General features: G+C 35.6%; 1 protein-coding gene and 1 long non-coding RNA gene across 4 annotated transcripts; one reads left to right on the forward strand and one right to left on the reverse strand.

Moving 5' to 3' along the window:
- Positions 1-79: 79 nt before the first annotated feature.
- On the reverse strand, positions 80-9,665 carry Polr2E (DNA-directed RNA polymerases I, II, and III subunit Rpb5). Of its 3 annotated transcripts, none has more exons than XM_071587794.1 (7): positions 9,476-9,665; positions 9,317-9,405; positions 9,172-9,233; positions 8,873-9,012; positions 8,628-8,767; positions 2,765-2,843; positions 80-527 (listed from the first exon to the last, which is right to left on the reverse strand). In XM_071587794.1, exons 1-7 carry the CDS (start codon positions 9,530-9,532, stop codon positions 462-464), a joined length of 633 nt encoding a protein of 210 aa, XP_071443895.1. In that variant the 5' UTR covers positions 9,533-9,665; the 3' UTR covers positions 80-461. The 3 variants fall into 3 exon arrangements, with proteins under 3 accessions (XP_071443895.1, XP_071443894.1, XP_071443896.1); XM_071587793.1 differs by lacking the exon at positions 2,765-2,843 and adding an exon at positions 4,805-4,883; XM_071587795.1 differs by lacking the exon at positions 2,765-2,843 and adding an exon at positions 7,816-7,864.
- A 470-nt stretch (positions 9,666-10,135) lies between these two features.
- LOC139690573 (uncharacterized) lies at positions 10,136-24,983 on the forward strand. Its single transcript, XR_011701482.1, has 3 exons — positions 10,136-10,345; positions 13,046-13,247; positions 23,596-24,983. It is a non-coding gene; the product is annotated as an uncharacterized lncRNA (long non-coding RNA).
- The last annotated feature ends 1,605 nt before the right edge of the window (positions 24,984-26,588 follow it).

The raw sequence follows: 26,588 nt of genomic DNA on the forward strand, positions 1-26,588 counted from the left end.
GCAGGCACCAAAACATTTGCTTTCCAACAAGATACATAATATAAAAGTTATGAGCATAAGAGACAATCTCTCAAATATATTATTGTTTTAAATAAATTTATTAAAAAACAGGTACAGCATTTACATCCATGATGACTGAAAAACATTTGTTCCTACATGTTTACATCATGTGAAATGCATATTGGTTCATCTTGAATATTTTACACACCTGTATCATTCAAATACACCACACAATGGGATAATGGAGGATTAACATACTCCTTAACATTCCAGATAGAAAAGAATCCTTGCATTTGGCAAAATCTCCATCTACAAAATTCATGTTGACTAAACAGCGGTAAAATGCCACATTTAAAAATAATGTAAAAAATACCACATCATTCACTCAATGAAAAAAGATAATAATTTTCTTTCCATATTAAGGCAGATCACAAAAGTTCTTCTCAGCCATTTTTATGACATTAGCAAACCAATCTATAAGAAATGTAACGGCCAGCAGTTTCTGAACTCCGAATAATCTTCACAACCTAAAACGGGATAATTTCATTAGAAATGTGCTAGAAACTCAATAAGATGAAGATGCTAATGATATAAATGAAGATAACACATATTCTTAAGAGGCATGCACTGATTTTTAAATCAAATTATAACTGTGACAGAATAGCAAATAATGTGCACAGGAAAATTTATCATGCGGGAGACATGAGAGAAAGACCCAAGTCTCAATTTGCCAGTAATGTCATCAATACAGCACATCATCTTCTGGCTGATTTTACAACTTTGCCCGGCTTACGTATGAGTGAGAGGCACATTTGGAGAGGGAGGAGGAACTGGGTTGGGGGCTTAAGGGGGGAAAAGAAAGAAAGGTTTTGGAGTTTTGCAGTACCTATGGTGAGTGACAGAGGGTAAATAAATGATGATGTTTTCACGTGTGCATTCCTACTGCTTACATTCACTAGATGTGTTTCCTCAACCCTACCAAAATCCTCATTAACATGCATGAGAGCATCACTCATTAATCCTTCAACCATTAGCTCCCTGGGTAATGATGCATTTACATCCAGAATCCTCCTCCTTTAACCATGGATTTTTCCCACTCATGTACGAGAGGGAGGAAAAAAAAGTAACATTTGCCAGAAGCTGATATGCGGCATCAAAACCATTACCAAATAACAAATATATTTATAGGAACAGCCAATAAGTCTTCCTTCAACATTAATTTGTCTTTCAAAAAAGTTAGTATTCTCGTTACTGTATATATATTTTGTCAAGAAAAATCATTAATTTTCACAACGTCCACAAATAAATTAAACTAAAAAACAACAAAGAGAAGCAAGGACACACAAGGTTAATAAGTGGAAATTGAATCAGTTAGTGTGGGTATGTAAGGCCTTAAAATACTTGAGAATGCTTATTTTGTACGTATGTACTCATAAATAAATAAATTTGGACACACAATTTTATCATTTACGAGATGGTGCGGGGGCTAACGTACTGGCTTCCCACCCTGAGGGTGCGGGTACAAATCCCGGCGGTGTTGAATATTTTTCAGAGGTATCTCGATCCCTACTTGAGGTGCTTTGTGGAGGGCACTTTGAGTGAGTACCGCGTCCATCGGATGGGACGTTAAGCTGCGGACCCCTTGGCGCCTTTCGTAAAGAGTAGGCTAATACCGACACCGGGTTTCTCTCCACCCTTCTTCCTTTCCTGTCCATCCCCAATGGCGCAAATGACCTTAGCTGTCGGTCGCCTCCCCTAAAAACTACTACTACGAATTTTCAACAGCAAAAGGAATGCATTTTTGGGCCTAGTTTCAGGCTGCTGAAGGATTAGGTTGTCACAAAGAAGCAACAAAGCTCCAGCATCACAGCCTAAGAGTTCAGTGGCTGCAACTATTATTAACAGCCAATGGACTGCAAACGTCATGCTTTTGCAGTCATTTTAATTCCACATGAAATTAGCCAGTTCCATATTGCTCCTCGAAATGTGGCTGATTTATAAAATAACCAATCCAAAATTATGCCATTTTTGTACACATAATCAATATTGCTAACCATATTGTGATATCACTTTGCTGAACTGTTTTTGAACATGACTCTTGTCACCTAGCTTCAATGATTTGTGGTAGCAGCAGAATTGCATTATCCATTGCATAAACAAGAAATCTTCACGTCACATACGTTCAGGCCTCTCCATTATTTCTTCAAAAGTTAAAAACTATGCAACACTTGTTCAGCTATAAGTTTCTTGTCTCCGCACTCTCAAGGTACAGGTCATGTGCAGAAGTTTTATCTAAAACGTTTAATGGGATCTTGGGAATCTGAACATCTACAGGGATGCTCATTACTGAGTGGTGGATATTATGATCTCAAGTGATAGAACCAAAAAAAAGTGATTGTATCTAGCTGGTGAACAGCCAGCTATTGCCATACAGGGATGGAACTCTGCATACATTCTATGTCCATTCTTTACATATCAGTTAACTCTTACTTCAGCCATATGCCAATAAGTGACAAACAATATCCTCCAAAGTGAGTGTTTATGAATTTGATGACTCAATCCCACAATAAGAAATGTTTTATTTGGTGTACATACTGAAAAGAATTCTAGGAGAGGTTATAAGCAATTCACACTGAAATACTGGTTATTTGCAAAAAAGTAATTTACCCCAAGGGGTGCCCCACCCGAAAATACAAGGGGATTTCACACAAAATACATGCTACCATTGGCAAACCAACACTCCAAACATTGCACTCCATATTACCTGACCCCTTCTAAGACCAAAATAGCGAGCTATTGGATCACCTGTCTGCATTCGGGGCAGCTGATTTTCTTTCAAATTACTCAAGTAAGTCAAGGAAATTCAATTCATTCTCTCTCTACAATGGACAACTGACACTGCAAGAGTAGTATATTATAGTAAACTGCCAGTAAAACACATTTGGGCTAAAAACACCAGTGAAAATATTTATAAACTCTTTGGAGGATTGGGTGAAAATAAAGAACTCTAAACAAAAATATTGATAATTCATTGGAGTAATAGGGTTCAGCGCACAATTCCAAAAACGTTTGCGAAACCCATTGGGAAATATTTTATATTTATATCACTAAATATTAGGAAATGGTGGTCCAGGGTTTGAACGTTGGACTACTGACCGGAGGGCTCAGGTTTGATTCGCGGGCACCCTCAGCTTCAACCAAGCTGTGTGAATTTTTGGGTACCAGAACTTTCTGGGAATCCATAAGTAGAACAAAGAAATGACCTGGCCCCATGGCCCACCCTGGTGTGTGAATTTCACATGCCAGTGGGCTTAATATTGGGTGAACTCCTCACTCACCTAACAAACTAACCTTCTGGTTGTTAAATGTGTTTATGTTTTCTTATCACTACTATACCATATGCCTCAATATCTAAAAATAATTTATTTAGTTGCAAAGTATTATAAACTTAATAGCATTGCTAACAAGCAACCCAATTTTGGCCTTGTAGAATTAATTCCAGAAAATTATTTGGTTAAAATATTAACCACTAATTGAGGATCACCATACAGCCAACTCACTGTCATCAATTCTCAATAATATTTTCTCTTTACAGTAACTGGTGAGTCAATAGATTAATTTTTTAGATCTATACTTCACGGGTTACATAAATAAATGAATAGGAGTAAACAATGGCCCGGCTACCACTCACTCTGTGTTAAGCTCATTGTCCCCCTATTTAGGACCAGATAGAACATTTCTGGAGAAAATGAGGCATACTTTATTAAAAGACATTTTCTAGGAACAAAGACATTATGAAAAGAATTATAAACTAAGGCTTAAATGTATGCAATGTGTGAGTAAGTTGAAAAACCATAGTGCTCCTGTTACATATGGATGGTATACATAAATTTGCCCAGCAGTAAGTAAATTCTAAACCAACTTCTGCTTAATGCATACAATATCCATTATTAGTCAAGTGTGAAAACTTTTTCAAATTCTTCAGTCTAAACTGTGATGAGCCTAGTAGCTACGCCATTTTTGCTGAATGCCTAAACTTTCTCCATGACAGATAAAAGCTTTCAGTTGCTGCTGTAGGTAAAAGTATGCATTTCAACTCTTATATTGGTTTTCAAAACAAAACAAATTTTTACATCGGAAAACCATGAGGAATGCCTTAAGCCAGAATGGTTCTCATACAAACTTTCTGATTCATCTAATTCAAACAAAATAATATATAATTAAGAAGAATAAGAAAAATACTTTCTCTAAACCTTACACTAACAGCATTGATTAAGTTCATAATTCCATGTAAGAGTAATACCCCAAGGAACAAAAAGAAAAATATTTAAAAAATTAATCCAACTAAATGCATGCACATATTCTTAATAAATGTTTAAAAATTTTCATATTTAAATGATACAAGATAAACCAGCCATGATTTGGAGATTCATATCCTAGTGATTGCTGTACTGCAAGCATCATTATCATTTTAAATTAACTATGTTAACTTAGTGTGGAAAAGTCGGCTCATATAATACAGGACAAATGGTCAATGCATGGTTTAATGAGAATTTAACTAGCCACAGTAATATGCATTGCCATTGATTTATCTAGTTATTTAGTTTAAATTTAATTGCTAGAAATATTGTCCCTTTTTTGATTACCTCAATGAGGCATTGTGAGTTCAAAATATTATCCTTGCTTCATCATTGCCAAAGTGTTTTACAGTGCTCCCATTCCATGAGCCAAGTCGTTCAAGTACAATAAATAGAATACTTAAACATACTGATTTATTTAGTTATAAATTATATTCAGCCCTTACCTGACCTCTCTTCAGGCCAAAATATCGAGCCACAGGGTCCCCTGCCTGGATTCTCATCAGTTGGTTCTCCTTTAACTTACTGTTATTAAGAGTTAAGGGTTACTCACACAAAAATTCACAAATTAAGTAGTTAATAATGATGCACACAAAGTCAACATATTTTTAAAAAAACTTATAAAAATCTTAATTTAGAGAGAAGGTAATCTTAAAGGTTCTCATGATTTATTCATTATAATCAATGACAACTAGATAAATTAATTTGGTAAGTAATTACATGCATCTTTAAAAAAATGGTGAGGAGAAAAATAATGAGGATAAAAACGATGTCAACCAATACTGTACTCAGAAATTTTTACATGTGAAGTTATACAGGAGGGATAAAAATAATTATAGCTAAGCTTTCTTTCTTTCATCAAAGCTCCCTGTTAGAAAATATAACATTTTATGCATTAATGTCTTAAAAATCATTACATTTCATTCACTGTATTCTGGCTGTTGTAATGACATAAAAAGAAAAGCATCCACATTCTGATGATCAGCTGATATTTATGATAAACCTGATTTTTCTGAACTAAAAAACTTCTCCCACATTGATTAATGTTAGACTGACTACATTGATTGAAAATAAATGTTACCAAATTTTCCTATACCTTCACAAATATCAAGACCCAGTTAAGAACAAAGTGATACATGCTGGGGTTTGTTTAGCTTTCAGGATCACACACGTTATAATTTGAAGTAAATGCATGTATTCAGGAAAAAAATGTCACCACACTTCATGATGAGTTCCCTCAATACAAAATGATATAAATTATCTGGTATGGTTGGATAGAGATGATAAATAGGTGGTACCGAGAATCCCCAATTTTACTCATTAATGACTTAAGTTGAAAACTGTTGCCCTAAAAATTACTCAATAACATCAGGGGCATGGGCATGCCACTAATTTAATACTGTCAACAACATTCTTTTACTTGACAGAGACAGAAAAAATAATTGGACTTTAACAGTGGTATCTAGAAAATATAGTTGAAACTAACATAATAAAAAGCTATGAACCTAGTTTGGACACCTCAATTGGTCAGTTTTATTTATCAAATCCTGAGTATATGAATCTTGTACATTCAAATATAAGAAAAAAACCATGCCATGAAAAATTGTACAAGGGAAGCATTATGTGAAGGATGAGAAATAAAATAAGATCAACATTACATTGGTAATGGTAGGGAAAAGAAAGTACCAAGATTTCAAATGGGAAAAAAATATCTTGTATCAAATGGGAATCTTGTATCAACCACGTAGGCACCTTCTACTTGCCAAATGTTATAGCAAGTATAATGAATTATACTTTTACGTGCACTCATATACAAATGGCTACCCTCAAATCTATGCATCCCATTTAATGCGCTTAAACCCTGTTCTACAATTGCTTCCTTTGAAATCATTCTACTTAACACACTCGTCCTTCTCAACAGATAACTGCCTATTCCAATTTTCCTGCCTCTTCCAATCTTCTCCATGAACCTGATTTTTTGTGTTACCTCTCTTTATTATCCTACACCATTTTTTCAGTGTGTCATGTTTCATGTTTCATGTTACGGTGTATAAACATATAAAAATTATCAATAACATACACAGCACAGCTCAAGGCACTTACACCTTAATACTGGCAGTGATCAGTGTAAGAATTTCGTGTATTTCCACTGCTTAAATTGAGTTCAACATATAGGCTGGATAAATACAACCCATTACACATCTAGGGACTCAGGATAAAAATGCTAGACTTACTGGATTGAACGCAATGTGTAGAAGTAAGAGATTTTTCGGTAACCAGTGTCAGAATTCACTTTACAAGAATCTAACAAGCAACTGAGCTGTCACCGAACACAAGCGAGATCATGTCTCTAAAAGTTCTTGTAAACTTAAATGGCAAAAACTTAAGTAGGTATAATCTCTCACTTCTCTTTTATAACCAAAATAATTATCTAACTTAGTACTTATCTGATAAACTTGTCCTCATTAACAGTATATACAGTGTCAACACAAGCGGAGATAATATTCTTTTAATACCTCGACACAACACAGTAACTTGCAACATATCTTTTCATGTAACAGCCTGTTGAGTCGGGAAAACTTTGCCTAAGGACATTAAAAATTGCCGGTCACTCACTTCATTCAAAAACAGATACACTAAAATGATTCTACACAATGAAAACACTTCTAATTCTACTCCTATGCAAACATATATCATCTCAATTGCTCTTCACCATTTCTGACCATTAACTTCACCTTGCTCTAAAACAATTGATATCTTATTTTACTTATTATATGTCTGTATATTCATGTATGTTTATTATACTGCACTCAATTGTATATGTATTACCATATTGTTTTGTACTGTACCTCACATCGTTATATACATTTTATTGTACTTCATTTCTTTTTTTTACTATCTTGCAGGGTTTTAGCAGGTTTTTCATACCTCCCTTCTAATTGGACGTTTTCCTGCATGGGTTTTTTACACTAGGGTCTTCATGTCTGAACCCCCTAAATTTTTCCCACAAAATTAAATCTCGTGCTTATTTCTTTTATCATATACCTTTGTATGATTATCAATCTTTTTATTAAATCACTTTATACTTCCTCTAAATATAATTGTTGTTATGTACTTGATGAAGGGTTAAATAGAAGAAGGGACCTTATGGTCTCAATTTTACCCAAATAAAGACGTTCATTAACCTACATTTCCTCTTTATCCTTTGCTAAATTGTTTATTTTAATGTATTCACAGTACTATGTCCATTGGTGGATTCTTTTTAGCATTGAAGAAAAAAATTGAAAAAGGGTCAATAATGTGGAAATTTATGCACTGGAAAATCAGCTTTGGTTCAGAAATAAAAACTCAAACTGGTGGGAATGACGAGGGAAGATTTTGCATGCAGGCTGCTATCATCAATATTATGTAAAGCTTTTGAAATCATGTGGATTATCACAAATCACTCTTAACTTACCTCTGCAACTAGAAGAAAGATTGCAGTCAGGCGTAACCTTAAGGAAAAGCTGTAAAGGAAAAAATGGGAAAATGGAAACTAAATAGAAAATGGAAGTATTAAGACTCTTAATGAGCATGGTAGTCAAGTTCCTAATGAAAGTTGGAGGGAAAAAATTAGATTCTTCTTTTATTACAAAATTATTGTTGGTAAAATAGACATAAGTAAGAACATTGGGACACCTACTTCAACAAGAGAAGTTTTTAACCTAAGACAACTTTAGCAGCGAGGACTTATAGGGCATAGAGGAAGGATTAGTAAATAGTCTGATAGAGTTGTTGACTATTTCATGTTGTGAGGAATCTTGAATGGTTCGTTAAAAATTACTCGGAAATTTGTTCATCTAGTGATATGATAGATGAGGTTGGTGGATAAAAGGCAAAGGGCACGAGAAGATGATTCGAAGTATTTGAGGGGTTTTATTAGAAGCATTCTGATCTTGAAGACTGATTGGAGAAAATTGGTCAGCCACCAAAGAAAGAGGAAAATAATAAATACATTAATAACATTAAAGAGTTAATAAGAATATGAACCAAAGTAGGAAAAGGTATGAAAGAAGTTGCTATTGTGGCAAAGAAATTTAACAAAATAACAAATTACTATACATTCCACACTGAAATTATTTTAACACAATATACTCTTTAATTATACGATATATCAAAGTAATAAACCTCCACACTGTTAATAACCAAAAAGAGAAAGTTTAAATTCAAAGAATGAAAAAACACTATGAATGGTAAAAATTAATAGCTGTGAGGTCATAAAAAGGATACTATCGTGCCAGTAGCTCTTGTTTTTCATCTGGTGTAAGAACAACATGCTCTGGCACTAACTCATGTTCTGTAATATTAATTAACAGCTCTGACTCAAGAAAGTGCTCCAATATATATTTAGGCGCCATGTCCACCAACGACTGAAAATTGGAGAGTAAAATATATTATTAATTGGGAAGAAAGATCTTTTCCAAAATTTTCTTGCCTTTTCACCAGACGTCTCACCAAAATTACAAATCACTTACTTGCTTCGCCGAGGGAGTCATCCCTTGTTGCACTACAATGATCGCACGGTGAATATTCTCTTCTTGCATTCTCTGACAATATGTTTTTATTGTCTTGATTCCAATTTTAGGCTCATCAGGAAAGAAGACAAACATTTGATCTGTAAGAAAGTATTAGGGAGAGTTATTTTCCAGAAAAGGTAAAAAACAGAATTTGGCCGCATTGAAATCAATAACTGCAAGTTGAATAGGCGTTTCATTGGAACCCCAATGCAGATGCATTCACCAGAGTTGATCAAAATAGGGTACTTCTGGCTTACCAGTTGGATCGTCGTTGTGCGCTACCAAGACAATCAAGTCACTTCGAGCAGGCCTTTTCTCGCTGAAAAATATTACATTTTTGGCGTTAAAAATGAACACTCGAAGCGCGAGTAATACTATGCACAACCTTTAAGGTTCACATACCTTGGTTTATCCCCGAATTGTTCCTTGAATTGCTCCAGAGTTTGGTCCAATTCATCTTGGGTTACTAAGTAGCCTCTGTCGTGGCAAAGCTATAAGAACAACAGTGAGAACGAACGCTACCGTACATACCTTTCTGAAAATGAACTATTTCTGGCATACCTGCATAATTGTTTTCCTGATTCTCCATAGTTTATACGTTTCCTGTTCGTCATCCATTGTAGCCTAGAGGCAGTTCTTTTTTACTAGCGGGATGTCAGTAAAATATTCAATACATGAGCATGATTAACTAAGAACAAGCTGTGAAAAATACAATTACATTAAATCCCGGCAACACTATTGTAAATTTCGGCATTCATATTACGAGTCAAATTGAATTCCTATTATCCGATAATACGTACACTTATATTTAGTTTTACCATATTTATTTCAGTGTTAAATAAAATTTTAATATCATTTTAACTGCAAACAATTACAATAATATCATTCTTTTTCTTATTTATAACTTACGGTTGAAGCATACAGTATTTCCCAACAACGAAATGTGTGTATATATAAAATATTGATGTAAGTTAATTGGATGTGACTTTCTGAGGGCTAAATGAAATTTAAATAAAATAAAAGTTTTATTTTTTCTTATAACTTTATTATTGGTTGAAAACCACTCACATAAGTATTTACAAGAAATTTACCAAAAAAGGCATTGCTAATGGTTAATGATTTCATATGTTGGTATTATTAATACTCTTCCGGCTTTAAGATTTGTCACGTTGGTGTGCTATCTCGACGGTACGATATTTCCGTTAGTCCGCGTGGGTCATTGATACAGGCAAGGTAAACGTATATGCTTGGAGTGAAGTTTTCGCTAAGAGAATTTTTGCCTTGCCGCGTTAGAGATTATTTCAATTATTGTATTTCGGGTTCAAAAACTTCAACTATTTTGCACAATGAGCTATGTGATTGATTCGTACTCATACCCGCATGATAAACCAAGGCCAAAAATGGCGAGCCTCTACGTTGGACTGTTGCCAGGTAAGTACTGGTAGAGAATTCTGTTGCGATGTTTATATTATTTGTATTGTTTAATCTAGAAAATGAGACTCTGTAGATTATTGTTAGTGAAAGAGAAGAAACTTATAATGAATTGTTCGGAAACACCTACAATGGTGCAGGGACCTGCTAGGCCACGTGGTTTCTGCAATAATGTTTTCCGATATTTTTTGTTTGACATTATAAGTATTGACCGAAAGTCAAAAAATAATTATTTCTTAAGAGTTCTAACACCTAATGGGTCCTGAGTGGATATTTGAATGTCTTCAGTTGTTCATGGGACCATATTCTCATTTCAGGTAATTAGAGCTAGGATGCAATTATAATTTGTCTTCAGAATGCCTTCGTTTTAGTCCACGCTACGATAGTTTTAGAGCCGCAAACATGTAGGCTCGAAAGAATAGTCGGAATAGAGCAGAATAGTCTCAACAGATGTCAATTTTGAAGCTCTCAAGTCTTATTTACCGGAAGCATTAACTGATTACCGTAGGTGTCCTTATGCTCGTCGCCGACGACCTTGCGGTGGCTCACGGGGAATTCTGTAATTCTGTAAGGGAAGCGCGCATTGGTCCCGATGTCTATGCATGGATTACCATCGTCAAAATGCGTGGTAAACTATGGAAGTGGAGACTAATGTGCCCAGTTTCTGAATGGTTTCTTTAGAAGTGCTCATTATTACTGTTTTGAATGCATGAATTGATACCATAATTATTAGTGAAAGGCCTAAGGTGATAGTCAACCCATTCAGAGGTTAACACTTCATTCAAGGCCTATGCAAATTCCTTGTTCTATCCCAAGAAATTAACTCTGTCCCTTTTAACATGAATTATATGAGGAAATCATTCACTCCCCATTTAAGGAAGCCCTGAGACTAAAATAAATAATAATCAACTTACTAGATATCAACATATTATAACATAGTTGAGCTAAGTGATCCTTTAGTGTTAACGGATTTCTCCTGTCTCCCATCAGTCAATGGAATGGTTATGCAATTTCCAATAGTTCCCCTTGAAATCTCTCCCATTATGACCAATTTTTCTCGCGTCATTGTCCAATTCCAATCGGTGCCCTCTATCCCTGTGTTGAATTCGCAAGCATTATTTTAAAAGCTAATCAATGAAGTGTGCGGCTCCAGTACAATTATGTGCAATCGCATACTAATTTGCGGTTAACGTTTTCCCTTCCTAACTCGCCATCTCTGCGTTTTAACTTTTATTTGCCATCTATTCGTATGTTTTTGAAATTCCTCATGGTCCCTCTAAAATCTACTACTAGTCAATTTGCTGGTCAATATAGTGTGCAATTCCAGCACCATCGGATAATTCTTTCCACCTAGCTTTGGAGTTGCGGTTTTGAATGCTATGTATAACAATTAATTTTAGCGATTATGTGAAACGCCGCCGTGATGCATTTTTTTTAAACTTTAATTCAAGAATTGATGTGGTAGTTGTCTCAGATTTCTCCTCATTCTGTAAAAACTGCCCCCTTAAATCCAAAGTTTCTTCTTCAGAGCATTTTTCGCTGGAAAGAAACTATCTATAGGCTTCTAGCTTCAAATATAGGGACTTTTTAAGCCTGGAACAGACCATTAGTCATTCCTTGTTTCTTTTTTAACACCTTGTCTATCAGCCTTATTTCTATGCTAGGGCTACTCCAGGATGTTGGAGAGTAGACACCAGGTATTTTGGTTTATAATTTACTCTTTGTTAATCTGTGTAGATCAGTAGCAATTAATAATAGCAGATGGTTATTGGTTTACTTGAGAATTTTTAATTTTGGTAAAATGAAAGGCATTTGGAAAGTTTCCCATAGCATGTATATGGCTTTGCACCTTCCTTACTCTTTAAGAAACCTCTTCCTTTTTCTGTGGGGTAATAATGTAGAGGCCTAGATTATTTCATTGTTAGCCATTGAGGTTAATGGTAACATTTTAAGTTAGACATTCCTTTCATGTTTGAAAACATGGCATTCATGTTTGAAAACATGGCATTCATGTTTGAAAACATAGCATTCATGTGGTGCCTTGCTGCACAATAAGCAGTAGACCAGCATTGGCCTTCAGTGAATTAAGAGTTAAATTTAGGTAAACTCACCAGGTGGTGCATTTCAGCCTAGGAAATTGAAAGTTACTAGGTGTAACACTGAAACAATGGTAGACTGGTATCACCTTCCTGCACACAAAGCGCCACATTGTAGTTCGTTCAGAATTATCCATATGGTTGTTTTGGGTGAACAATGACAGTGATGGCGGTGCAATGGAAGAAAATTAAAGATTGGTAGTCTCATGAGACTTCACCACAGGACCTCTATCTTTATGTCCAGTTGTGGTTTGACCCTTATGATGACTGCCACAATGGCTCTACCACACATGTGGTTATTGCCTAAGATATGAACCAAACTTATTTTCTTTTTCTTGGAATGTTGATTTTGTTAAATTTGGTACCAGTGATTGTTCAGTGGAATTTAAGATATTGGCGTATTGTTTAACAGAACAAACTCCAGTGGGTAATGTATTAGCTAGATGACCCCAAGCTTGTAGATTAATATTCTGTGTAAAGCAGCACATTTTTATTTTTTCTATAATGATATTACTTGTGTTCAGATCTCTGTGGACACATACCATGGCATATTTTGTGTCCTCCTGAAATGCTAATGTCGCTAAAATGTACAATCTTATTGCAGGTTGAGCTGGTTTTGATGAAATGACCGAGTGACTCCAGGGTTGTATTGATCATAAGTAGGCAAGGACATTGTTACTGCAGCAGATGATGTTGTGAAGTCTCAGAAATATTGGGAAGAATGGTCTCCATTGGGTTTTAATGGTTCTTACTTGGCAGCTGTAGATGTGATGAATCCTCATTTCTTGAAGCATTTTTCTTCGGTGGTGAGTTGGAATTTTTGTCCTTAGTAGCAATTACAATTTGCAAAAAGACTTGTTTACATAATAAATGAATAGACTGTAGCACTTATAAATCTCCATGCTAAAACTTTTGCCTGTATCGACTCTTAGAAGCCATAACTATTATTAGATCTATCAGCTGAAATTATGAAGTAATATTTAGGGGTAGGTCAAGGGACCTAATTTTGCAAAAATTACAATTGCCATGAAGGAGGAGGCATTTTTCTCTAATCAAAGTTGCTTTTACCTCATTCTTGGAATGCCCAGAACAAATAGTTGATTTCACAACACCAGGGGCGATGTGACTTGAACCAGTCTTCTATGATAACTAGGCTTAACCAACATAGTTACTGGATGCCAATCAAGTGCAGGGAGCTCATTACTCTCCTTGAAGCTAATGGTTGTCAAAATTTTCCCAAAGCAATTGTGGCTACCATCTGCATTGTCGCACATAAGTATAGAAACTTTTTCCTAACTGATTTTCCATCAAGTTACTTTGGATTCACTTATTATTGACATATTTTAACACAGGCAGTGTCACCTCCTTAACTGCCGTAAACGACCTCTACTTGCAGTAAAGTTATCTAAATGTGAATTTGCGATTCTTTGTTCTGAATAATGGATTTCAGTGGTATTAATTCCTACAAAACTTGATCACTTCTGCATGCACCACTGAAGGATGGTTTCTAGCTGTGTTTCATCATCTGGTAACCATTAGGTTCTATGAGGCTTCCAGCCAATTTTGGGTTTGAACAATTTTGTTGATTGATTAAAAATTAACATTGACATTTAAGTTCATTTAGATGTTCTAATTTTTCATTTTTTGAGCCCTTTTGGAGACCTGTTTTCTTTTTATTGAAATGCCCATATTGGTTTGAATGTTTCAGAATGAAATCCTGATTTTTCACTAATGTGTTCTGAGTAGAGGCTGGAAATCTTAGAAATTTTTGCCAGATCAACTTGGCTTCCATCATAAAAGTTGACTTGTTCCAAAATCTTTTTTGTTCTCAGTTGAGTGTTCATTTTTCACCTTGTTTCATTGTCAAGCTGGCTAAAATTTGTTTCCAAGGAATTGAGGAAAACTTAACTCATGAGAATCTGAGCTACCTCACTATTTAACTGGTGCTATCAGTTTTCCCACTTAAATTTTGTGAAGGAAATAGTTATTTTTGGGGATCAAGATGGTGAGGTGGCTATCGTACAGGCTTCCCATCTAGAGGGCCCGGGTTCAAATCCCGGTGGTGTTGAACATTTTTCAGTGGTATCTTGATCCCTACTTGAGGTACTTTGTGGAGGAGTGGGTGCGCCGTCCGTCGGATGGGACGTTTAGCTGCGGACCCCTTGGTGCCTTTCATAAAGAGTGGGCTAATGCCGATGCCGGGTTTCTCTCCACCCTTCATCCTTTCCTGTCGATCCCTCATGGAAATGACCTCGGCTGTCAGTCGCCCGCCCTCAAAACCACTGCTGCATAAAGATATTTTTGATTCAGTATAGTTTTGATGCGATAGATTGTTTCAATACTTAACTTTCTTACCTAGCTATCTTACTATCCAAGAATCCATCACTGCTATATTTGTTGCATTGTAGCTGTACAAATGATGTTGCCTGTAACCAGTTCTTGTTTTTCACGCATCAACTAATATTGGGTCAAAAGTTATTTTCCTTCGTCATAATATCAACTTGAGTGTGAACAAGAATTGTCTACTGCAAGTGTTTTTCCTACATATCAATTATGTGCCTAACTCATAGTTACTTAACCCTCTAAGTGCGGTGGGGATTCCAGGGGTACCAGTGAGAAGTGCGAAGGGTAATTTAAGAAAATGTATTGCCTTAGGAAAAAAACATGAAGTTATTTGTTTAGATATCCAGTTAGCAGCAGCAGCTTGTTTAGATATGCAGTTTTTTTATTTTAAACTAAAATATTGTAGTTAATAATGATGTTATACATTTACATCATCTGAAAAATAAATGTAATTATTACATTATTATAAATTTGAAGAATATTTTTTTATTTTATTTATTTATATATTTATTCGTATTTATTTGTTTACTTATTCCTAGTTTAAAAGGAACATAAGTTTTACGTTATGACAGTGGTGCAAAATGACCATAGCTGTCGACGCACCCTACAAACCCCTAAAACTACTACTTTTTAGCAATAATATTTCGATTTTTAGACAAAATAGTAATACTTTTTAAAAACATTTTTCAATAAAACTACCATATTTAAATATAAGAAAGAATAAAAAAGACATTTAGAAAAAATTATTAATAAATAATGAAAAACCAGTGAATTGCAAATTTTTTTGTCAGCCTCTGCATAGTTCGATTTTGTTGAAAAGGCTGATCTCACTGAGTCAAATTGGGACTTTTCCCCTTTCCTTGAGACTTCGACAATGTGCTTACAATCTAAAGGCAGAAAAAAATGACCAAGTTCTAACTCACAGAGAACTGCTGACAATGTAATCGCAGGGTGCAAATGATTAGATAGGATGGACCACAAGAGAAACCATAATGATTACAAAGCAGTGCTCTCATTTCCATGGTATCAACGAAGTCTGAATAAGCAGTTATATATTAACACCACCACACCATAACACATTCAAGAGATTACAGATGAAAACAGATTAGTAGCCTTTCAGTGGCATTTCATAGTGGAAAGACCACTGAAAAAGAAGAGCAGACAATTAGGCTGAGCTTCCCGACATGTACAAAACTGAACGTAAAATTATAGTAAGAATTATACTTTTTGAAAAGCATTTAAAATTGCTAATAAAAAATTAAAAAATGTGTGATATAATTGTATGGAATTCACCCTATCGATAGCTCAATGACCATAAGTTACTGCGATTTAAATAATAGCCTACGCAAGAGCCGATATATCGGCCCGCCGCACTAAGAGGGTTAATATTTCATTTCATAGCATGAATCTTTTCCTGGCAAACAGAGAGTATAAGTAGCTCAAATATGTCATTAGTGGCATATTATTGCCAGGCCATGTTGAAAATCTTCATTAAAATTATTTACGTCCATCTCTTGTCTTTTTTAGGTGTATATGTATGAAACGTTGAAATAAGTTTTTTCATTAAGGCTGATATACATGAGTAACTGTCTTGTTTGTATGAAACTGGTAGTTTTTTTTTGGGCTATGAAATTTTTTTAATCAAGCACAGTTATGCAAATAATGGGAAAATGAAATCGTTTCAATTTTAGGTTCCACATGCATTGGAAAAATGTGACATGATAAAATTGTTGTAACTTGTGGGAAAATGTAATTTCTGATAATGCAAGTGTAGGGTTTGACTTAAGTTTATTATTTATGGCGCATAACATTCTTATTTAACTAAAAAAGCTGTCTTGAGGCATTTCTTTTTGCAGATGCCTCAAAATTGTGTGAAAATGCAACTTTTCATTTATTAAATGAATGTTTAACACTCCACAGCCTTATTAGGGATATGCCTTTTCTGCCATTGATGATCCTGTTATCTTTGTAACGAGATCAGCAAAAAATCACTTATGCCTCTTTGCAAAAGCTATTATCATCAATAGTGCCACATTGCAATTCCTTTTCATTTATCTGTATGAGAACCAGCATTTCAACATCGATGTGATTATGTAGCTGTTGCATAAATATGTCCTCTCTTCGAAGTATCTATCTCCTTAATTCTCTCCTTGTTCGTGAAAATCGTTGATGTCGATTGATTGAACATTTTCAGTAGATCATCCTTGCTCCTACCTCCTCCTAACTTTACAATGACTTAACATTTCATTTGTATGGTTATTTTTATTCTTATATGGCTGTTCCTATTAAGCATTTCTTTCTGGGATATTTTAAAAATGACTCGCAACGTATTTAACTTTGTGCAAAAAAGTAGCGAGTGTGTTTAAACACTAGTTTGGAAAAACGTGTGATCACTAGCAACACTAAGAGCAGGCACCCATATCGTTAAGGGAATTCACCTCTCCTGATCAATAAAATATGTGAAATTTTCCTTGTTGAACATTATTTAAGAAGTGTTTTTTTAAAATTATTATATATGTGAGGTGCTCATAGAATAAAATTCCACTGCACTTGCTTGATGAATATGTGGTCACCTTGTGTTGCATGTATGAAATTAATTTTGATGAATTGAAATGAGACAAATCTGATGTTTTGGCCTGCACAACTGGTTTTATTTCCCTACTTGTGCTGTTATTTAATTTCATCAATTCACTTTATATACTTAATTTTCCATTTTGATTGTCTTTTTGGGCATGTGTAGGTCTTGAATACAATGTAAATTTTTACAGAACAGCTGTATGGACCATGGTTGCTCTTTACCGGGCTATATTAGGAATATCTGTTTATCCTAAGAGATTAAATTAAATGGTTAATTAAATTAAAATGGATGACAATTTTCAGCAGTATCACATTCTGAAATGTACATGTGCATATTTCGGAATTACCTCATCCTCTTGGATGTAGGCAATGTAATTTTGGCATTCACTTCTTTTGCTGTAAGATCTAGTCTCTTGATTGATTGTGTTTTAACCAAAAAGTGACTCTTGTGTTTAGGCAAATTCGGTATTAAAGCTGTTAAAAATGGGGAAGCTTAACTCTTTCTTGATAAAATGGGGGGTGTAAATGAATAAAAATGTGAGCCTTTAAAGGAAATCTAGTGAATAATCTTTTTCACAATTTTTTGTAATCCATGTCATAATGAGGATTAAAAAACATGCTGGCTAAGAGTTTGACTGGTCTTACTTCCAGCACACACAGCGCCTCACTACAGTTTACTCAGAATTGTCCTTGTGATTGTTTTGGGTGAACAATGACAGTGATGGTGGTGCAATGGAAGAAAATTAAAGATTGGTAGTCTCATGAGACTTCACCACAGGACCTCTATCTTTATGTCCAGTTGTGGTTTGACCCTCATAGTGATTACTACATGTATACATGACCAACAGGCCAATGATCTTGAAGTGAATTGTCACAAAGATACCAGTGACTTAACCCTCTTAGTGCGGTGGGGATTCCAGGGGTACTAGTGAGAAGTGCGAAGGGTAATTTAAGAAAATGTATCACCTTAGAAAAAAAACATTATGAAGTTGTTTGTTTTGATATCCATGTGCAGCTTTTTATTTTAAAATAAAATATTGTTGTTAATAATGATGTTATACATTTACATCATCTGAAAAATAAATATAATTATTACAGTATTATAAATTTGAAGAATATTTTTTTAGCAATAATATTTCGATTTTTAGACACAATACTAATATTTTTTTAAAACATTTTTTAATAAAACTAGCATATAAATATAAGAAAGAATCAAAAAGACATTTAGAAAAAATTATAAATAAGTAAAGAAAAACCAGTGATATGTAAATTTTTTTGTCAGCCTCTGCATAGTTTGATTTTGTTGGAAAGTCTGATCTCACGGAGCAAAGTAAGACTTGAAAAGCATTTAAAATTGCTAATAAAAAATAAAAAATGTGTTGTAATTGAATGGAATTCACCCTATCGATAGCACAAAAATAATAAATTATTAAAGAAAAAATCAAAAGATACAGCAATTTAAACAATAGGCTACGCAAGAGCCGATATATTGGCCCACCGCACTTTTCGCCTGGGATACAAAAGCCGAATATGTCGGCCCGCCGCACTAAGAGGGTTAAACTTCATTGAACAGGAACGTCTGGCTGTAAAATAAGTCAATTTTAGTCTAGTTTTGACTGAAACCTCAAGTGACCAGTAACATTTAACCAACGGAAAAAAAACAAATCTTGACAAATAGCCCCATGCAATGTAACGAGTTAATCTATCATTTAAAGTATATTGTTTAAACTGGCAGAAATTTCCATTCCTTTCTTGTGCATAATTTCCAGATCTCCTCCATCAGTTGCCATGTTCGTATATACTCTTCACGGCCACTTAATGCTCTAAGAAAAGCAAGAAAAGTGAATTTAACAAAATTTAATTTAATCTGGGATGCCCTAAGCTCAGGCCTATACATACATCACATTTTAATGAAGTCACTTTTTAATTCATGTCACTCAAATGTAGCTACTATTATTTTTACTTTTTTGTCACTTTTTCCAGTTTTCTACCAAATATCAGTGCTATATTTACGGTTTGTTTTTTATCATTACTGCAAACATCTGGACATAGCTATCGTTACTTTTTGTTCCCAGTCACCTGGTAGCCTTAGCGACTCCCACGAATATCTTTACCTCTGCTGGCTCTTTCTTTTTTTCTTCTCTTCTCGATCTAATAAGATTGTAGGATAGATCTTATGCTAATTTATCCTGTTTTTTGTGCAATATCTGTTGGTGGACCTATTGTCATATAGGAAAAGCACTACACATCATGACCCATCCTTAACTGATATACTACCATTATTTTGCCATTTAGAGCATCAGTGCAACAAGGATATTACCAAAGAGATTTAAATACCTCCGACATTCCTCTCAGTTGAACTTTATGAGCAATGAGTTTTTCATTTGAGGGCAGAGAAAATTGCTTTATAAGTATTGGGTACCATCTTTGACAAATTTTTTGTTTTCTTGCGATTTGTTAAGATTGTTGGTGACAGGGAAATGTTGCCTAGGCCGTGCGAAGTAGCAGTGCTTGATGCTTGTAGATTTTCTCAAGTGTGTTATTTATTAATGAAGGGGTCATCATCAACTAAAGTTCTTCAGAGTATCTTCTTGCTTCCTGGAATGGCCTTTGAAGGACTTAGCATCTCCAAGGCTGCAATTCACCATACACTAATAAAAATAATTCAAAATAATTTTAAGTAATTGATTCAAATTAATAATCATTCAGAATATAGTGGTGTGGAGAAGTACTTATGCATCTCAATTCATCATATAACAAGCTTAGGATGTCTCATTTTAAATTTCTACTGAGTTAATAGCAAATGTCTGCTCCATAACCTGCTATTCTTCAATCCTTTGTCTATCCTTCTGAAGCGATCATAGCAATATCTGAATTCTTCTAAAAACACCAGCTTGAGTCTTGTCTACTATTTATAATAGTTTCTAATATTTTTGTAGTCCACTGCTAGAACTTCCCCTGATGGCATGCATTTTTAATATAATTTACTGATATTGATTATGGATTTCTCACAAACTAACATAATTAATATAATTGTTGCTCAACAAACAACAATAGAAGTGGCTCCAGAAACTTGTTATTAAACATTTTAGCAAATAAATATGAATTCAAGAATACTTAGGAAATCCCTTACCAATGTTGAACAGAATGAGGAAAAGTTTTTATGTACTTATTTCTAGCATTTGTAGGGAAGGAATTTTGGTGGAAGACTTCTTCAAATCAGTTTAGTTCGTATGCCAAAAAAAGGGAAAGGCAACTATATGTAAAGACCACGGGACACGAAGCTTGATTTTATATGAAACTTCAGCAGTTCTCCTGATTATCAGTGAAGAGGATGGGGAGCAGAGCAGGCATATAAATCTGTTTTCTTTACTAGAGAGAGAGGCGGGATGACCAGTTTGTTTGAGAAGGGGAGAGGATATGCATGATGTTATTGCTGTAATATCTATAATAGAGAGGAACATACAATGAGGATGTATTCAGCTTTGTTTTAGATTTTCAGGGAGCATTTGATGGAGGTTATTGGGTGGAATTAATGAATGCAATACAGAAAATAGGAGTAGATTGGTGGGATAGGAGACTTGTGCAACCTGTACATGTTACTGGGGTTGGGGTGCGAGTGGCAGATAGTTAAAATTGGTAGTGTTAGGAAGAGGTTTAAGACAGGTGTCCGTTATCACCGGTTCTTTTCAGTGTGTATGGAATTGTAACAGAGGCATGGGAAGGTATGAATGAAAGTTTGTGGGGAATTCATAAAATCAGTTTCGTTTGCGGACGATCAAACTTAGGATTGTCAGTCAGCAAAGAGATGTCCCAGAGTTTATTGTGAAGCCCTTGAGTGAATTAGGTTAGGGATAAGAATAACTGTAAATCAAAACAAAGATTATTTGATTACAAGGAATGCCAAGTTAAATATCAAACTGGGTGTTCATAAATTGGAGCTGGTTGAAGTTGACTTATCTGTGAACTGTAAAAATCAAAGTGGTAGGGACATAAGGAGAAGAATTGCATTAGGCAAGGAAGGTTGCTCAAGGAGAAGAAATTTTATGGCAGGGGCAATGAGTTGTTATGTTAAGAAATTTGCGTGTCAAAACATTATTAGTGCGTTTTGTATGGCAAAGAAACAGGGTCAATAAAGCAATGTGATTGGCGTAAATTGGAGGTTTTTGACATGTGGCTGTGGAGAATAATGGAAAAGGTGAAATGGACAGAAAGGAAAACAAAGACGTGTGTATGAGAAACAAATATGCACTTTTCCTCAGATTTAAATCTGTGGAAAATGCAAATTAGTTTCTCGTAATGACCAACTTTCACTACATCTCACCTGAATCTGTTGATTAAAGACATGCCTTGTCATGGTTGGGGAAGAGAAAGATTGTTGGTAGAAAAAAGAGGAGGTAGGAAAGATGGATTGTGTTTTGATTAGAAACAGGATTTTGAAAACTGAGAAGATAGGGAGAATGTTATAATAGCAAGGAAGGGGAAGGAATAGGATGGCAATGTGGGGTGGTATGAAGGCAGGACAAATATGCAGAATCAAAGAGGGACTTGCCTAATTTTGCCCATTTTAGGTTGTTTTTTGGATAGCATGGGGAAGTAGGTGTAGTGTTGTACAGGTGCTCATGCAGTCCAGGCAAAGGATACCTTAACTGGTGGAATAACTATAATATTAATGTTTATAAGCCTCAACTTAGTGGGGTGTCTCCAATTAGTTTTAAAAAACTTTGTCATAACCATCAATGCCAATTTTAGAACTTAATTGGACCCAAAATCCTCAGGTTAATTCTGGCATTTAAAAATATGCTACGCATGAATTTGTTCGATTTATAACTGCAAGTTTTATTGATTGGCCATCTGTCCACTTAATCAGCAAATTATGTTAAATTCTTCTTGATTTATTATGAATTGGAATATTTGAGAAGATAGAAATTGTTAAATATGGATGTGTGTTTATAGTTCATTGATGATTATATTTAAATTTAAATAGTTGTAAAATAGTGCTAAAGGAAGTATTGGAGAAAATATTTTCTAATTTGAAAACAAGATGTATACTTAAAGATACCTACATGTGTAACTAAGACTCAAATACTAAGTACTCATTCAACTAAGACTTGTGGAATGAGTACTAATAGAAATGGAAATTCTTGATCAAGATAATTCTCTTTTGCATCATTTTACTTAATTGGTTGCTGTAGGTAGGTAGGCATACACAACCCTTTCTGTTGGCCAGTAAGTTTAGTTGCCATAATGAGGGAATTTTATGGAGTACAATGTTGGCTTATATAGTATGAATTTCAGAGCTATTAGGAATGTTTATGCACTTTATTATAGTTTCAATTAAAATGAATTCGTTATCAAACTAAAATATCCAGAATAACCATATCTCAAATTTACACTATTTCTAAGGTTTTTGGTTGAAAATGTAAACTTCTTTTTCCAAAAAAATCTTTTTTTTGCTATCAAAATGTCATGTCCCTTATTCTCACGAGCTGTGATTTATTAACCTGGAATTCATTTTTAATGCAAAACTGTTAATGTCTCTGCTAGGAATTGTCAGGTTTTTATGGATAAAGAAAAGTGATGTCATTAAATAAGCTGTTTGTTAATGTTAAAAATACAAATAAAAATTGGCATTTAAAGAAAAGGAAAGCATTTTGATATCATTAAATGATATTTGTGAAGAAAGAACTTCCAGTAGGGAATCATATCTTTATCTCCTTGAAGACATATTCCCTTGCTGTCTGTGTGGGAGGGGGATCGAGATGGTGCGGGGGCTAGCGTACTGGCTTCCTACCCAGAGGGCCCGGGTTCAAATCCCGGCGGCGTTGAATATTTTTCAGAGGTATCTCGATCCCTACTTGAGGTGCTTTGTGGAGGGCACTTTGAGTGAGTACGCCGTCCGTCGGATGGGACGTTAAGCTGCGGACCCCTTGGCGCCTTTCGTAAAGAGTAGGCTAATGCCGACGCCGGGTTTCTCTCCACTCTTCATCCTTTCCTATCCATCCCCTATGGCGCAAATGACCTTAGCTGTCGGTCGCCTCCCCTCAAAACTACTACTACTACTGTGTGGGAGGTTCTCCTGTGTATAGTCAAGTTCACCTTTAATGCCAAGTGCATTATTTGATGTCCTTATTAAGACCTTGAAAATTTTGTAAATTTGTCCATTGGCTTTACGTTTGAGTAGTGCACTATTCTCTTGAGTTTCTATTCCTTATATTTCTATTAATTTCTCAGGTTTACCGATGTTAGCTGTCTACAACCAGAAACACCCATTTGCATGACTTAAGAGGTGTGTCCGAAAGTATCCGACCTGCATTCAAATCTTCGTGCCAAAGTGCTCGTGCTACCATGATGCCGAAGTTACCAGCTGGATGCCTTGGGTCGTGCGCAGCGTGTTTGTGTCGGCCATGTGTTTTTCTGTTCATTATATTTTCTTCCTGTTGAAAATGACAGAAAGAACAGATCAACGAATTTGCATTAAGTTTTGCTTCAATCTCGGCAAGAGTTGTACAGAGACAATTGAAATGGTACAGAAGGCCTTAGGGGATGAAAGTATGGGCATAACACAGATAAAGGAGTGGTACAGGCGGTTTAAAAAAGGGCGCACATCTGTTGACAGTGACCCTCATTCTGGCCAACCTTCGATGACAACACCAGAAAACAGCAAGCATGTGCGGCTTGCGGTTGAAGCTGATCGTCAATTGACTGTTTGTGAACTGGAAAATGATGTTGGTATACCAAAAACTACTGTTAGGGGAATTTTGAATAAGAATTTAGGATTGACTAGTGAGTGCAAAATTCATTCCAAAATTGCTCACAACCGAGCAGAAAGACCTTTGCTCTGAAATTGCTCAGGACAACTTGGAAATAGTTAGTGATTATGAAAATATCCTTAAGGGGGTTATTACTGGTGATGAATGATGGTTTTATGGTTACAATCCTGAAACAAAACAACAGTCTTCACAATCGAAGCGTCCAGATGAGACGGACAAAAAAAGCACATCAAAGCTGGAGTCATGTCAAGTCAATGCTAAGTATTTTTTTATTGTGAGGGTGTTGTGCTCTGTGAATTTTCTTGAAGAGGTCAGACGATCAGCAAAGAATATTACGTTGAAGTTCTGAAAAAATTGCATGATGCTGTGGAAAGAAAACGGCCGCATCTTTGGTCAAGCGGTGAATGGCTTCTTTACCACGATAATTCACCACCACATTCATCAAACCTTCTGCAGCAGTTTTTGGCAAAACACAAAATTGTACAGCTTCACCAGCCTCCGTACAGTCCCGACATAGCTCCATATGACTTTTGGATGTTCCCAAAGTTGAAAATGGTGCTCAAAGGAAAGCGGTTCGACGACATGGAGACAATTCAGAGAAATGCAATGCACGAACTGAATGCCATTCCAAAATCTGCATTCGAGGACTGCTTTAAGATGTGGGAGCACCGCTGGGAACGTGTGGTTTAATCAAATGGGGACCAAGTCGAAGAATGCCACGGTCCAGATGACAAAGACTAGCACCAATGTGGAGATATGAATGCAGGTCTGATGTTATTAGGACACATTCTCATAAGTGACCAGCTGACAAGAGACATTAACCAGTCCCTGCTGGTTCAAATCATTACATTGAAGGCAAGTATTAGTGATTCTCAAGTATTATCATAAGTAGATTATTTTGTTAATTTTCATATTAATTAATATTTTAACTTCTCATTGCAGATAGAATGATTGGGAATGCAAGTTGCTGAGGCTATTGGCAAAAGTAGAATGATTTTAGGAGAGTCAAGCATCGCAGCGTATGAAAATAATTTTTTCAGGGTATGGGATGAGATTTGTGAGTGTTAGCTTAGATACGAGTTGCTATTTATATTTTGTGCCTTGATAACTTTTTGTGCTTCAGGGGCCATCAGACATTTCCATCTGGAAGTTTGCCCCTTTTAACCCTAACATTCTTCAGAACATTTTGTTGTTGATCATAACTTATGCTGTTTATGGTGACTCAAATTTTGTCTCAGTGAAAAAATTAGTTTTACAGAGCTAACTCGTGAACACTTTCATCCGATGACCTTCTACAACTTTCCACATGGATTTTCAAGGCAGGAGTGCATCGATCAACTTACTTCCATTTTTGGCGATGAAGCCCTATCCTTTGCCCCTGTTAAATGCTTGTATAGCAAATTCCATCATGGCTGCTGTTTGCTCAATGACCAAGGTCATGCTCGTCCAAAATCAGTTGTGCCAGAAAACTTAAATGCTATGCATGAACTAGTAAATGAAGATAATCATGTCTTTTATCATGAGATAGAGGCAGAAAGAAAATATCCAAGCTCCTGTCAGTTATGGTAATTATTTGCATGCATAAAACATGTTGCCATGCCAGCAGTAAAATGTCCTATTTAGTCCTAAAATGTCATTTCCTGAGATCTATTAGTGTGGAAGAAGTCCTGATAGAAGAAAACTGATAGTTCTGTAGTTTGTTTCTTCAATTTGATGGCCAATGCACATTACGATGAGTCTGCATGTGTTCTGAGTAGCAATGTGGGCATTAATTTGATTCCTTGAAAAAAATGCCTTAGCTAAACTTGAGGGGGCAGATTGAGGGAACCAGTGAACCTTTGTTTAAATTTGCATGATGTTTCAAACACTGCTGATACCTTAGACTTCACTGATGGTCAGTCATGTAATGATGGCCTAATTGGTGTGCCCTGTGAGGAGTTTCAAACCAGGGAATTTTCAATTTAATCTTCTGCACATTGGTGAGGAGGGAAAAATGTCGTCTTGATGACGCCTAGTGGAAATTTCATCTGCAGCCTTCAGGGCCAAGTGCAGATTGTCTTGCATGAACCTGGGCCAAGGATGGTGATAGTCTGATCGATCAAATGGTCATGCGAGCTAGATGGTGCAAGGTATACAAACAAGATGTGATGAGGGAAGGCTGGCAGTCCAAGCGTGCTTCCATGGTCTCAGGGGGACGTCTTGGGTTCAGGTACTGAGAAACTTACTTGGTTGTACAGTGGGTAGACATGGGTGCACTTTCAGTCGACATCCTTTGTTTGCAGGAGTGATCCCCTTTACCTCAGGAACATCAAGCTATCAGCTGTTGTGGATGTGTCACCAGGCTTGGATGTTGGTTCCTTGATGAGATGCTGGGTAAAGAGGTGCAAGCTGTGTCTATGGTGTTACAACCCATAGTGGCACTGGACTGAGTCAAGGCACTGAAGAACTTGGTCA

Source organism: Hetaerina americana, unplaced genomic scaffold (assembly GCF_022747635.1).
Source record: "Hetaerina americana unplaced genomic scaffold, ioHetAmer1.1.p SCAF_3, whole genome shotgun sequence".
In the NCBI taxonomy this organism is placed as follows: Eukaryota; Metazoa; Arthropoda; class Insecta; order Odonata; family Calopterygidae; genus Hetaerina; species Hetaerina americana.

Bases quoted from the DNA above. Each gene is read 5' to 3' on its own strand.
- Polr2E (XM_071587794.1), bottom strand. From the start codon at position 9,532: ATGGATGACGAACAGGAAACGTATAAACTATGGAGAATCAGGAAAACA. The intron at 2,844-8,627 runs GTATCCTTTTTA...GACTTACTTGAG, and splicing joins CAAGAGCTACTGGCACGATA to TAATTTGAAAGAAAATCAGC. The intron at 528-2,764 runs GTAATATGGAGT...ATCCCGTTTTAG, and splicing joins TTGGTCTTAGAAGGGGTCAG to GTTGTGAAGATTATTCGGAG.